Source organism: Drosophila arizonae, chromosome 2 (genome assembly GCF_054131065.1).
Source record: "Drosophila arizonae isolate 15081-1271.41 chromosome 2, UAZ_ARI_1.0, whole genome shotgun sequence".
Classification (NCBI taxonomy): Eukaryota; Metazoa; Arthropoda; class Insecta; order Diptera; family Drosophilidae; genus Drosophila; species Drosophila arizonae.
The window spans coordinates 17,573,247-17,585,814 of NC_142922.1; the positions used below are offsets into that span (position 1 = coordinate 17,573,247).

Consider the following 12,568-nt stretch of genomic DNA (forward strand, 5'->3'; position numbering starts at 1 on the left):
ATAGGCCTACTTAAAATACATCATTTTACATCTGCAAACATATATAGTGAAGATAAATAATAATTTGATCATCGAAAATAACATTCGGTTTCGGTTTGGACTTTTTCTCTAATTCCCTATTTCAAAGTAGAACTGCAACGAATTGATTAGCTACGCATATGTTAAGTTTATATTAATGCTACATCATGATCATTATGTATGAGCTCATAATAACAATATTACTTTCATATTGTATTTTTTTATGACAGATTGAAAGGCTTAATTCTTTAGACCTACACCATAGGCAGCCGAAGCGAATTAAAATATTCACTTGATGAAATGTGACTTAAAGCCAGATTTGATGTTTATCTTGAGGCCGCGAATTCGCAATTCTATAAATGATGTGAAGTAATCCACCTTCTGCTAGGGTTCTGTTGTCAGCTTACAAGTATTTTGTGGGAGCTGAGTGGCAGGGGCGTGGCTGTTGTCCTAAAACAGAAAGGGAATGTAACGAGCACAATTTAAAGGCAATAAAAACGAAGCAAAGACATAAAAAATACATCAGAGTCCTCACACTTTGTTCTATGTCTGTGTGTGTGCGTGTGCTGCCATTTTTGTTTTTGAAATAAATATTTCAATGGAAAAAATGTTTAAAGCCGTGCGCATGAGAAATGCGAATATAATAATCCATGCCACGCATCAGCCACAAGGATGCGAAGCTTGCAAAGGACTTCAACTGGAAATCGGCGGAAATGGTCGTGCAGCCATTTTGTTTTTTTTTCTCCTTTTTTTTTTTTGAGTAACAAATGTTGCCAGCCTTTTGGGGCCCGACTCTTGTAATTGTATGCCACACATGCTGTCATACATGCGGCTTTACAACGCCTGCCCCTACCCCTCTCCCCTCCCTCACACTGTCCTGGCCTCCCTAGCCCACGTCTGCGACACGGCGGCATAACAATAAAAAACAAGTAAGAAGGCTCCAGTCGAGACTGCTCGACTGGGAGATACCCTGAACCCTCTAAGCTGATATTCTAATCATTCTGCACTTCTTTTATGCACACATACATACACATGCATCCACACGCACGCATAAGCCTGCGCTCTGCTAATTGCGCAGTAAGCAGCGACTGCGCTTGGGCTGCGCTGCAATGTGGGCAATATTATGAGAATTTATTTGTTGAATAATTTCTTTTGTAGACATACGATCTTAATGAAACTTTCAGAGGGTAATCATAATGTTCAAATGTATGTACATTCCAAAGCACAAGTCCCTAGTATTTGAAATGCGTTTTTTACAAATTGGGGGCGAAGGGGGCGTGGTATCCAAAATCTGTAAATTACAAAATCTTTGTATCCATTAACTTCATATACAACGCAAATTTGAAGTCTCCAGGTTTAATAGTATTCTAATGAGGCTGAAAAAACAAAATCAACTTTTCGATCATTCTCGATAAAAAAGTTATCGGACGATTTATCGAAAAAATAAAGCAAACTCGTACTGCGTATATTACACACGAGTATGCATGCCAAATTTCAGCTCTCTAGCTCTTGTAACTTCTGAGATCGACGCACTCATACGGACGGACGGACGGACGGACGGACGGACGGACGGACGGACGGACGGACGGACGGACGGACGGACGGACGGACGGACGGACAGACGGACAGGGCTATATCGACTCAGCTCATCGCGCTGATCAAGAATATATATACTTTGTGGGGTCTGCCACGCCTCCTTCTGCCCGTTACATACTTTTTCACAAAACCATTATACCCTGATTTCCCATTTTCAATGGGTTCAGGGTATAAAAAGATTCACGCGCCTTAATGTCGGCAAGTTGACAACACGGAGTGTTAGCGGATTTACAACAGAACCACAATACACACACACACACACGTACAATACATTACACAAGCAGGCACACTCGCACACACACACAGAGGTACGTATATACTAAAGCCAAAGGATTTTTATTGTGCTTTGCAAACAGTTTTGATTGATACATTTTGCATTTGGTACTCTTAAAGGCCTTACATCGCAGCTTCTTAAGCCTGACAAATTATTTAGATGTGTCGCTTTAAAACTTTAATAAGCTGCCATTTGATTTGGATATCCACATAAAGGAATTGATTCTGAATTGATTTTGCTGCCATGCGATGCTACGTTTGGGCTTGCCACAAAAGCCGAGCAACTCGGGTAATTATACTGTTAGTGGCTAGCAAATTGCACTCAACCTAATTACTCAAGCTGCTCATCCTATACAATATATATACGTATATATGTCTGCATGCATGTATAGCTTGTGGATTAATTCAATGCATAAATACGAATATATTAACAAAGCTAACGCCAGCTTGCGGTAAAATCGGTTAAGTAGCTCATTAACTTCATCAATTCATTCAATCATTTGATTCAAATGCATACACTCAAAATGTGCAGCGAATATTCATGTCAAGGCTGTTGTATATTTTAAATATTGTTTAAGCACGGATCGATGTTAAAGCTAGCTTAGTGTGAGAGCCTGAATCGAATGAACAAATACAAAATGGATTAGGTTTTGTTATCGCTCATTTATATTATCAATATATAAATACATATATATATATATGTATATTTATATAAATACCTTATGCTCATATTGGATATTGGATCATCATCATTGTGCTTTACAATTCCTTTAAGTGAAGTGTGTAGATGGATAGATCCGAGTGCTTTGAACGATTACCGCACCTAAATGTACAATGTTTAATTAATCCCCTTGAGTAGTGCAGAAGCCCCTACTTAGGAAGTAGTTTGGTAGCGACTATCAATGGCCAGTTGAGTTTGAAAAGCAAACAAGCAATTTGGCTCGAGATACAATGCAAACTGAGCGGAAAAGTCAAACTCAACTTTGGTGAACAGCAATTTTCGATTAAAATTCCAGTTGGCGATTCAATTAAACACTAATTAAAAGACATTTTTCCACCGCTCGCAGCTGGCAGAGTTAACAGCCTTTTGATATGCCCCCTTTTACCAGTCGCAGAGCTCTGTTGCTAGGTCGCAGCTCGCAGCTCGCAGCTCGCAGTTCGCACTTCGCAGAGCTGAGCCCTCGTTGCCTATTGGACAGCTGAGCTGTCAGCTTGGCAAAGGACCCGGTGCTCTGAAAGGACTGCCAACAGGATAAGGCGAGTCGACAAATGTGAGGCCCCAGTGATAGATGTGGGTGTGGGAGGCGAGGCTGCAATGAATGTCATAATGGAAGCAAAGAGAAAAAGAAGAGCCAAAATCAAAAGCAAAGTTTTTGCTGCATTTGACTTGCCTTTGCAGCGCATGCCTTGATTTTATTTTTATTTTTTCCCCACTGGCACTGCGAACGGGTTAATTTCTAGCACCCAGTGCGCTTTTCCATTTACCTTATCACGTTCAAAGTGAATGGTATAAGCGGCATCTCTTAAATGAAAGTCGTAGATTGATATAAAAATTGCAAATTCAGTATAGCGAAACGCCCCAAATAGAGAGCTTAGCTGTGCTGGATGTTAAGCTTGCTCAATTAGACGATAGGGCTTAAGATATATGTATATTAGAGATAAGCATGACACTTACTAAATGTATGCATATGAAAAGACCTGCTTCAAGCTCTCAAATATGGGAGTCCTCGTAGCAGCTACGCATTTCGCAAGTTATTGCTCGAACATTTCTCAAGCTGCCGGTAAAGCTATAAAGGCAATAAATATGTCAGATAAACTGGTTTTTTTTCACTTTATGCAGTTTTCCCATAGTTGCTGCATCAATTTTAATGGCTTCCGCTAAAACGATCTGCAGAAACCGGAGCGCAAACTGCTGCAGTCTCTGCCAATCACCTGTTCAGCGCTCGAAGCATGTCAAAAGCATTGGCTAATTATAAATGTTTTATAAGTAATTTAGTCAAGCGCGCAATTTTATACGCTCGCCACATTGAATGATGCCTTTGCGCTGGCAAGAAGACGGCACAATTTTCCGGTTGCTTGGCTGCATTAAGGCCCTGTCGCCGTGACAGCGTTGTCATGGCCAGCCGGGTACAAAATATCGAATGATGTGCTGTCGGTAAACTAGTTAATTGCATATCCGTCTAATTAGCAAAGTTTTTAGCGACGTCGTAAATAATTCACAGCGGATGCTGCTGCGCTTGTGCCCAACGACCGCAGCTGCTGTTGCTGTTGCTGCTGCTGCAGTGGCTACAGCTCGGGTTCCCTTTGACTCTGACATTGGTTTGCATATCATTTATCGCTATGCTAACAGTGGTTGCGATTGAAATTTATAATGTGGCGCTAGCAAATTATTTGCCGGCCGCCTTCAAAGTTTTAAGCTTGAGTGAAAAATTTGGCCCAATGCGTACGCGGCAAAAGTTGGTGCTGGCTAATGCCATAATCCGCTTTGCGATTGAAAATTCATAGAACTCATTTTTATTGTAAAAAAAAGAAAGAAGGAAAAAAAAAACAAGCGAAAGTGGGGCAAAGCCAGGGCACAAATAATAATGGCCCAAAAACGCAAACGCGAACGTGATCGAAGCTAAAATCGGATGCGGCCAAAAGGCCCAGCCCCAATTCGAGTCTCGGCTCAATTCGCATAAATTTCAACTAATTACAATTTCAGTGTCCGGTGCACACAATCAATGGAAAACCCATAACAATTACAAATACAAATACAAATAATGGAAAGCTGAATCCAACACAAAACAAAAAAATAAAAAAAGAAGAAGAGAATATCGAGGCACACAGATGACGGTTATGGCCAGTGCGCTTAATGGCTGGACGTGAGTGTAGGGCTAAGAGTGTGCTGGCCAGAGCATGTTCTATACGGCCATTTTGTGGTCATGGCCGGGCCAATTGCCAGCACAGCACAACAGCTATGCTATGGATGGCAACTGCTGTGGGGCTGCATTGGTGCGTCTTTTGTATTTGAGTTTGTACTTTTGGCTTTGTGCGGTTAAGCCCGGTTGGACGGCGCGACCACAGTGAAAACTCATTAATTTATTCTTCTCGTTCGTTTGTTGAACTTAAAATAACAGCGTTAATCCGCTTAGCGCCGCCATTGACTAAAACAACAACAATAACAATGGAGCAGCCCGCGCCGAAGCCAAGACCAAAGCAGGGACTCCTGCTGCTGCGGTTAGTTGCCATGATATTCAACCGAATCGTGAATGCCGACAATGAGTGTGACGAGGCGCTGCAAACGAAATGAATTAAGGCAACCGCAATGACATAGTTACACTGGCACAAAACATCATCCACCAGACATACCCACACACACACACACACGCATACACGGAGACATGCTTGCATATACTTACATTATGTGCTTGGATACATAGATATCCGTTCATGTGTCGTTGGTTGGTTGAACGACTTGCACTTGGCCATAAAATCGCAGCACAAAAGGCAGAGTCTTGGCTAGAATTGAATTTGGGCCACATAAAGTGCAGACATTCACATTGATACATACATATACATATACGTATGTGTGTAATCCCCTTTTGAATCATACCCCGAGTAAAAAGTTGAAAACTCAACTGCAACTTGTGGGTCAAGACTTGGCGCCCATAAAGTCAATTGCTGACCTTTACAACAAACTTGCACAGTCAGAAGGTCCTTTACGATGCCACAGAAATGTCTTTCATGTGTGGGGAAATAATTAGCTAACTAGCTGAGAGGCAGATAGAAGAACAATGTGCTTTTACTTAAATGAATATCGTTTAAGTTTAAGCTTGGGTTTCATTTGTTATGCAATTTACCTCAATAATATGGGCAATTGAACAACGAGCATAGACTGCGCTAGTAATTCGCCTAACTAGTCGCCTAACGGGGCATGCAAGCAGAAGACTTCTCTGAAGTTTTAATATACACTTTCTACTATAAATATGCGCACCAGCTCAATGCAAAACTTGAATTATACTGAAATATAAGAATGCTATCAACTAAATTTTATTTAATTTTTTTTAAAAATGAATAATACATTAATCATAAATAATTTCAATCTTTTTTTTTTTCAATGATTTATTAATATTTTTGTAATATAATATATAAGAATGCTACCAGCTAAATTTTATTTAATTTTTTTAAATGAATAATACATTAATCATAAATAATTTCAATCCTTTTTTTTTCTATGATTTATTAATATTTTTGTACATTTAAAGAACTAAAAAAACAACAAACAGCTTTCCATAATGTAATTATTATTATTGGATAAATTTTTCTTATAACTCACGCATTTAATATATCGATACATATTTATACATGTTTATATGTAATTGAGTAAAAATTAATATGTTATTAAATAATTTTTGATAGCATTGCAACTGTCTTGTTATTTACTAACAAATTTGTCATATACATATGTATGTACACTCATATATGTATGTATGAATATGTATGTATGCATTTGCATACATTATTCAATAAGTTGCTTCGATAAACGATTAGAGCTTATCGCGCTTAGCCGGGCTTTTCTTGCGCGAGTTGGCAGCGCTGCTTCAGTTAGCAGATATTAAAGATGAGTCTTTTGAAAATGCCTAGTAAGTGCTTGCTGATAGAGAACAGAACGTAATTTCAATTATCATAATTCTCAACTGAATCAACAGGAAGGGTCGCCAAGAACCGAACTTCGAATGCTTCTGCAAAAGCTGCAGTCGCGGAGTCGACTCAGCAGGAGATGCCAACACTCACCCAGACTTTTGCCACTCTGCGCATCTGCCTGAGATATGGAGAGAGCACTGCGAGCATCTTCAGTCGACTGATCAAGGTGCTGGACAACACGAACTTTGTTCGCATCCTAAAAGCGCTGCCCAACGATGAACTGGAGCGCCTGCTGCCCATGCTAGCGGAGCGTTTGACGCGCCTGCGTTTGGAGATGGCCGAGATACCGGTGCTGTGCAGCATCAGCAATAAGATGGGCGTGAAGGAGCTGCGGCAAGTGCGCCACTGCGATGTGGCACAGCACAAGGCGAGACAGACCGGGAACAGCTCCAGCTGTAATCTGCAGCTCTTGGGCGAGCTGCTGCCTCGCCTGGAAGTGCTCAATGTTCATGCAGCAATTGTGGCGCCTTTTCCAAACAGTTTACGAAATCTGCAGTCGCTGATGCTGCGGCAGGGCATACCCCAGCTGGTGCTGGACCAGATCTGTGCTCACTGTCCGCAGCTGCAGCGGCTGCTCCTGCGCAACGAGTCGTCCGAGTCACTGGACGCGAAGAACATTTTGAAGTGCTTTCAGCTGAGGGAGCTGCAGATGCCGCTGATGCTGCGCTCGCCGCAGGCCGTCTGCTATTTGACACACCTGCAGCACCTGTCGCTGCAGCGCCTGCAGCTCTGGCCGGGCATGGACTGGCTGCCGAATGTTAAGGAGATTCTCAGTGCCAAGCACTGCCAGCTGCGCGTCCTAAGCTTCGACGGCAGCTGGCTGGTGACACCGCTCGACCTGTCACTGCTGCAGCTGGGCAACTGCTGGGCCTTGCGGGAGCTGCTGCTGAGCAACTGCAAGCTGGCGGACCTGACGTCGCCGCCGGAGCTGCCACTCAGCTGTCGCCGCTTCGGGCTGCGCGGCTGCAAGCTCAACCGGCCGCTGCGCTACCTTAAGAACATTGCACAGCTGCAGCTGCTGGAGCTGCATGACTGCCAGCTGGTCTCTGATGGACGTCCGTTTCTGCAGTACATGCTCCTGCAGCGCCAGCGCCAGCCTGCCTTTGCGCCACTCCTGCTGCGCTTCAGCCAGTCGACCCCGCTGCGTGCGGAGCTAGCCAGCTGGACGCCCAGATATCGCCAGTACAACAGTGAGTGGCTGAAGGTGATCGAGTTGGAGGAGGATTCGCACACCTGGCAGCAGCCCATTGGCACGATTACCATGACATTTGGCAAGCCAGTTAATCATATGCCGGAGCTGGATCTGGACGGCTCTGCCCTGAAAATTTGATAACAATGAATGCACATAAGTGGAAAATATAATTAAGGATAAAGTATTTTTGACAAATATCAGCAGAAGAGCGAAGTTTTTATTATTAGAAGTAAATATGTATGTATATATTTTGTTCAGATTTTTGAAATAGTTATTATTATCATTAAGGCTATTGGGAGATTTATTATTCTAAACCCGATTTATTATTCTAAGTCTTACCATACAAAAAAAAAAAAAAAAAAATGAAATAAATAAATAAATAAATAAATCGATAGACTTAAAGTACTTCACCATGCAAATCAGCTAAAGTTTTCCTAAGTTTTCCTTTCAACTCCAAAGAAATATCTTTAAATGAAATTTGTTATATAAGTTGCGAGGAATTCCCTAAGAGGCCCTTCCACTGCCCCGGCGAGCGTAATGTTGTTTGTTGTTCAGTGGTCCAAGCTGAGGCGTGAAACGGCACACCCTTTAGGGCAAATAAGACAATCGAAATTCGATAATATTGAACGAGAGGAGCGACAAACCTAAGCAGGCCGCAGGCAGCGCCGGATTGGGTCAACAAAGAAGTCACACAAAACCCGGGCAAATCAACTCGGAGGTCTTTCAGCTTTTGAAATCCGATGACAGACTAGATGGGTAAATGGGAAAAGCATACATATATGTATGTGTATGTATGTGTGTATATCTAGAGGAAAATTGCGCAAAAAAACGCAAATAAAAAACAATGAAAATGCCCCGAATGCATGCTAAATAGAGGATTTAGGTAAATGGATTTCTAGGCATTTTCGCATTTGCTCCGGAAATTGAATATAAACTGTGTGTCAGTGTGTGTGTGTGTGTGTGTGTGTGTGTGTGTGTGTGTCCCTTTTGTCTTCTGCGATGGCTATGTGGGTGCTTTTATTGGTGTTTTATGTGTGTGTGTGCATGTGCTTTGCCGACCAACGTTAATAGCCAAAAGTTTAGGCAAAGATTTCATTTTATTATGTGGAAATTTATTAAAGCCTTTGGGCCAGGACGAGGGATTTTAATCGCTTAGCGCCACTTATGCCCATTGCCTGTGCCGCTATTGCTGTGGGCTGACTGTTTAGTGCTGTTTGCGGTGCTGGCACTGTTGCTATGCTGGCTGCCCTCAGTTCCCAGCGTTCTTAAGCCCTGGAAATGGAATAATTGGATATGCTTGTTACATATTTGTGCAACTGCTGCTATCGCTCGGTTCTCGGAAGATCTGCCAGCTTTGACAGCACCGGCTGCGGGTCCAGCTGCTAACGGTGACGTTGATGCTGCTGCTGATGTTGATGTTGATGTTGTTAGCTTTTCAAAATGCTTTAAGTACGTTTAATGGCTTGCTAAGCTGCCTTATGCAGCAGCTACAAAGAAGGCATTAAAGAGTCTACCACAACAAGAAACTCGAGCGAACGCTAAGAAAAGCGAATAATAATATAAATAATGAAACGTAATTGCTGTGACTCTGCATTCAGAATAGGTCACGTTTCGCATTATGAATAAAATTCAATAATTGTCTTTTATTTTATAATAATCCAATATATACATTGATGTTTGTTTGGCTCGGGTTCATGTGAATTTATTGCAGCCCAATACAATCTCTGTTAATGAACTAAATTTAAATTTCCTTTGATATTCAATTTTATTCAAATCTCATTTCTATAAATTTACTTCGAGTTTCTTAAATTCTTAATGCGTTAAAAAAATGTTGATAAGTTTTTAATATATATATTTTTTTTAGCACTTAGTGAATTTCTTTCAAATCATAATGTGAATTTTTGTTCTATGCAAATAGGTTTACGTTTTGGAAGAGTACTGGAGAGCTTTCATAACTGGCACCAATATGTGCAACAATCAAAATGCAAATAACAAACCGATTAGTCGATCAATTCCAATAGACTTAGACAGATTAGGGTATCCATGGCAAAAGAAAATACTTTTTAGATTCTGATTGTTGTGTTTGTATATCCCTCTAACTGGGCAATGGGAATGCACTAAGCGCATTCTGATGACAGGAAGGAAAAGAGCGACAGAGAGAGAGCGAGAGAGAGAGAGAGAGAGAGAGAGAGAGAGAGAGAGGGGGAGAGGGAGAAGGAGAAAAAGAGCTAAAATTGACACAGTGGAGGACAACAAGCAACAAATTTGAGATATTTTTCTTTTGCTCACTTTCCTTGGCTTCCTTGTTTAGTTGTTTTAGCTTCCGTTTTTGCTGCTGGCACTTCTTAGTTCTCATTTCTCATTTCGCGTGCTCACAGTTTGTTTTTTTCTTTTCTCTTTTTGTTTAACATGCGCTTTTCAAGTTAACCCAACGTTGCTGTGTCCACTGCACCAGTGCAGCACTGCGCCATGTCCCTGGTCCGGCGCCAACATTGTTGGTGACAGTTACCATTGGGAATTAGCGCGGTCTGTAATAAGGATCTTCATCGCCCCCATAATCATTGGCCAGTGTAAACCTGCATTTAGTGTGGTCATTTCGCTTGCAGTCGACCCCCAACAGCAGCAACAGCAGCAGCAGAGGAAGAGAAGGCGAGCTGGAGCCGCGAGAGACACGCCCTCTCGTGCCCGACATGTCCAGCAGTCGCCCGGGGACTGGGCGCGGACGGATGAGCTGCGAGGCGATGTGCCACTGGCTGAAATACTCTTGGGCGCAAATGGTAGCGCGCTTTGTGCGGCTTCCGCCTCGTCAGCTAATACCCAAATGGATGTTTAGTGTAAGTCGCCGGCATTGTTGCTCCTCTGGGTGCGCCGGGGCGGTCTTTCGGTGTGGACATCGCTGCTGCTCGGCTGCTGTATTTTCATTTTCTCACATCCTCTTTGCTTTAGCCGGCTTTGGCGGGCCCCGATTCGGGTGCCCGCCACGGGTCCGACAAAGCAATTACGTAGCCTGTTATTGTTGACGGAGTCCGAGTTGTTGCTCATTTCTGTTTCTGCTTAAAACTTAATGGCACTTTTAGTTAATTATCGCGGTGGATTTGCAAAATTAAGCGATTTGGGTATAATTACCAGGGATTACGCTACTCAACCCCACTCAGCTTCTTTTCTCTTCTCTCTCTCTCTCTCTCTCTCCATTTTTTTGTCTTTTATATATATTTTTTATTGGGGTTTGCTTCTTTGTCTCGCGATTGGCAGGTTGCGGTTAACAAATCAGTTTTTGGAATTAGTATATTAGGTGCTTAGGGCAAAGTAAGTCGAAAATCGATGTTATTTTAAATGTTTGCCAGTCTTTAAAAGAAATTTTTTTTGGTTTTTCATTATTTGCCCACTTTAATTGCATGCCTAATTTAAAATATTTTTCTCAAACCACATCAACTATGGGAAATTATAAACTATAAATTTGATTCTTGAAAATATATTCTTCTAGCATTAGGTAACTTTATCATAAAACAAATTGCATTTATAATCGACTAAGATTATGCTCTACATCTACTTCAGCTCTGTTTCGAGTAAAACCAAACTTTTAATAGAAAGTTAAAACTAGTTTTCCAAATTGGAAAATATTCATAGCAGCTGCAGGTGAGCCGGCAATTAGCCTTCAATTAATTTAGAATTTTAAGTAAGCTGCATGTAGTTGGCGTATGCGAGAATAAATTTTCAACAGTGTTTTGCTATTTTTTTTATTTTTTTTTATTTTTATATTAATATTAATGCGCAGTTGCTGGTGCTCAGGTGCCTTTAATATGTTACCTTTAGACGGCGAGTGGGCCAGACTGTGAGACTTACGTTTGCAAATAATTTGTGCGTTGAACTAAGCGGAAAACCGAAACGCAGCCACACAAAAAGTTTTTAGACAACAGTTTTCAAAGTTTTACAAGTGGCGCAGAAAAACACGGAATGCAGGGAGATAGGAGACAGAGAGTGAGAGAGAGAGAGAGAGAGAGAGAGAGAAAGAGAGAGGGTGGGTGAGGGTTAAAGGGGACTGTCGATGGAGCTGAGCTGAGGCTGGCTGCAGAAGCGGAAGTTTGTATTTGCCCACTTATACAGCGAACGAGTTAAAATTTATTGGTATTTCGGCTAAAATCTCGCAAAGTATAAACCACTTAGGTGCAACGCCTAGGGGCGGATAGCGGCAGGGGCGTGGCCATGGCAAACACTTTCCTATTTTGTCTTGGCTGCACTTTTCTATATATAGTTTTTGTATGCCCTCAATTGTTGTTGCTGCACTTTGAAGGCATAAATCAGCCATGAGCAGCAGCAATGCCAAAACTAAACCTCCTCGTAGACCCACGCACACACACACATACACACACACACACACATACAGACTAACGTGTGTGTGCGTTTCGTTTAAAAATCAGCAAAAGGTAAAGCCAAAGCAACAACAAAAACAACAATAACAACAAATGGCCATATTACTTGCAACAATTGCAAGTGCTGTGAACCCATATATTGCCCTGCTCCCCTCCCTTCACTATATACATACATACATATATGTATATATACCCTCTGTTGCAGCTTGCTTGGCGCGCATAAAGTTTCATTCAGCTGCAAAGTTTGTTTATATTTTATTATATTTTTCCCACGGCTTTTAAACGTTTACAGATCGTAAAAAGCAGATTGTATCGCTCCACAGATACCCTGTAGACCAAGTCTTGGCTTAAGCAGGAAATCGATAGGACATAAGAATTACCTCTATTAAGTGTAAGGCTAGTTTGATGGGGACAGCTTCGTAGTAATATGATG

At 41.8% G+C, this 12,568-nt stretch overlaps 1 protein-coding gene across 1 annotated transcript; it reads left to right on the plus strand.

Moving 5' to 3' along the window:
* The first annotated feature begins 6,350 nt into the window (after positions 1-6,350).
* LOC149270465 (uncharacterized) lies at positions 6,351-8,080 on the plus strand. Its single transcript, XM_089470501.1, has 2 exons — positions 6,351-6,512; positions 6,579-8,080. The coding sequence occupies exons 1-2, from the start codon at positions 6,491-6,493 to the stop codon at positions 7,901-7,903; spliced, it is 1,347 nt and encodes a 448-aa protein (XP_089326627.1). The 5' UTR covers positions 6,351-6,490; the 3' UTR covers positions 7,904-8,080.
* Positions 8,081-12,568: the final 4,488 nt, after the last annotated feature.

Coding starts and splice junctions, on each gene's coding strand:
- LOC149270465 (XM_089470501.1), top strand. CDS start 6,491: ATGAGTCTTTTGAAAATGCCTA. Junction 6,513..6,578: donor GAGTCTTTTGAAAATGCCTA/GTAAGTGCTTGC, acceptor CTGAATCAACAG/GAAGGGTCGCCAAGAACCGA.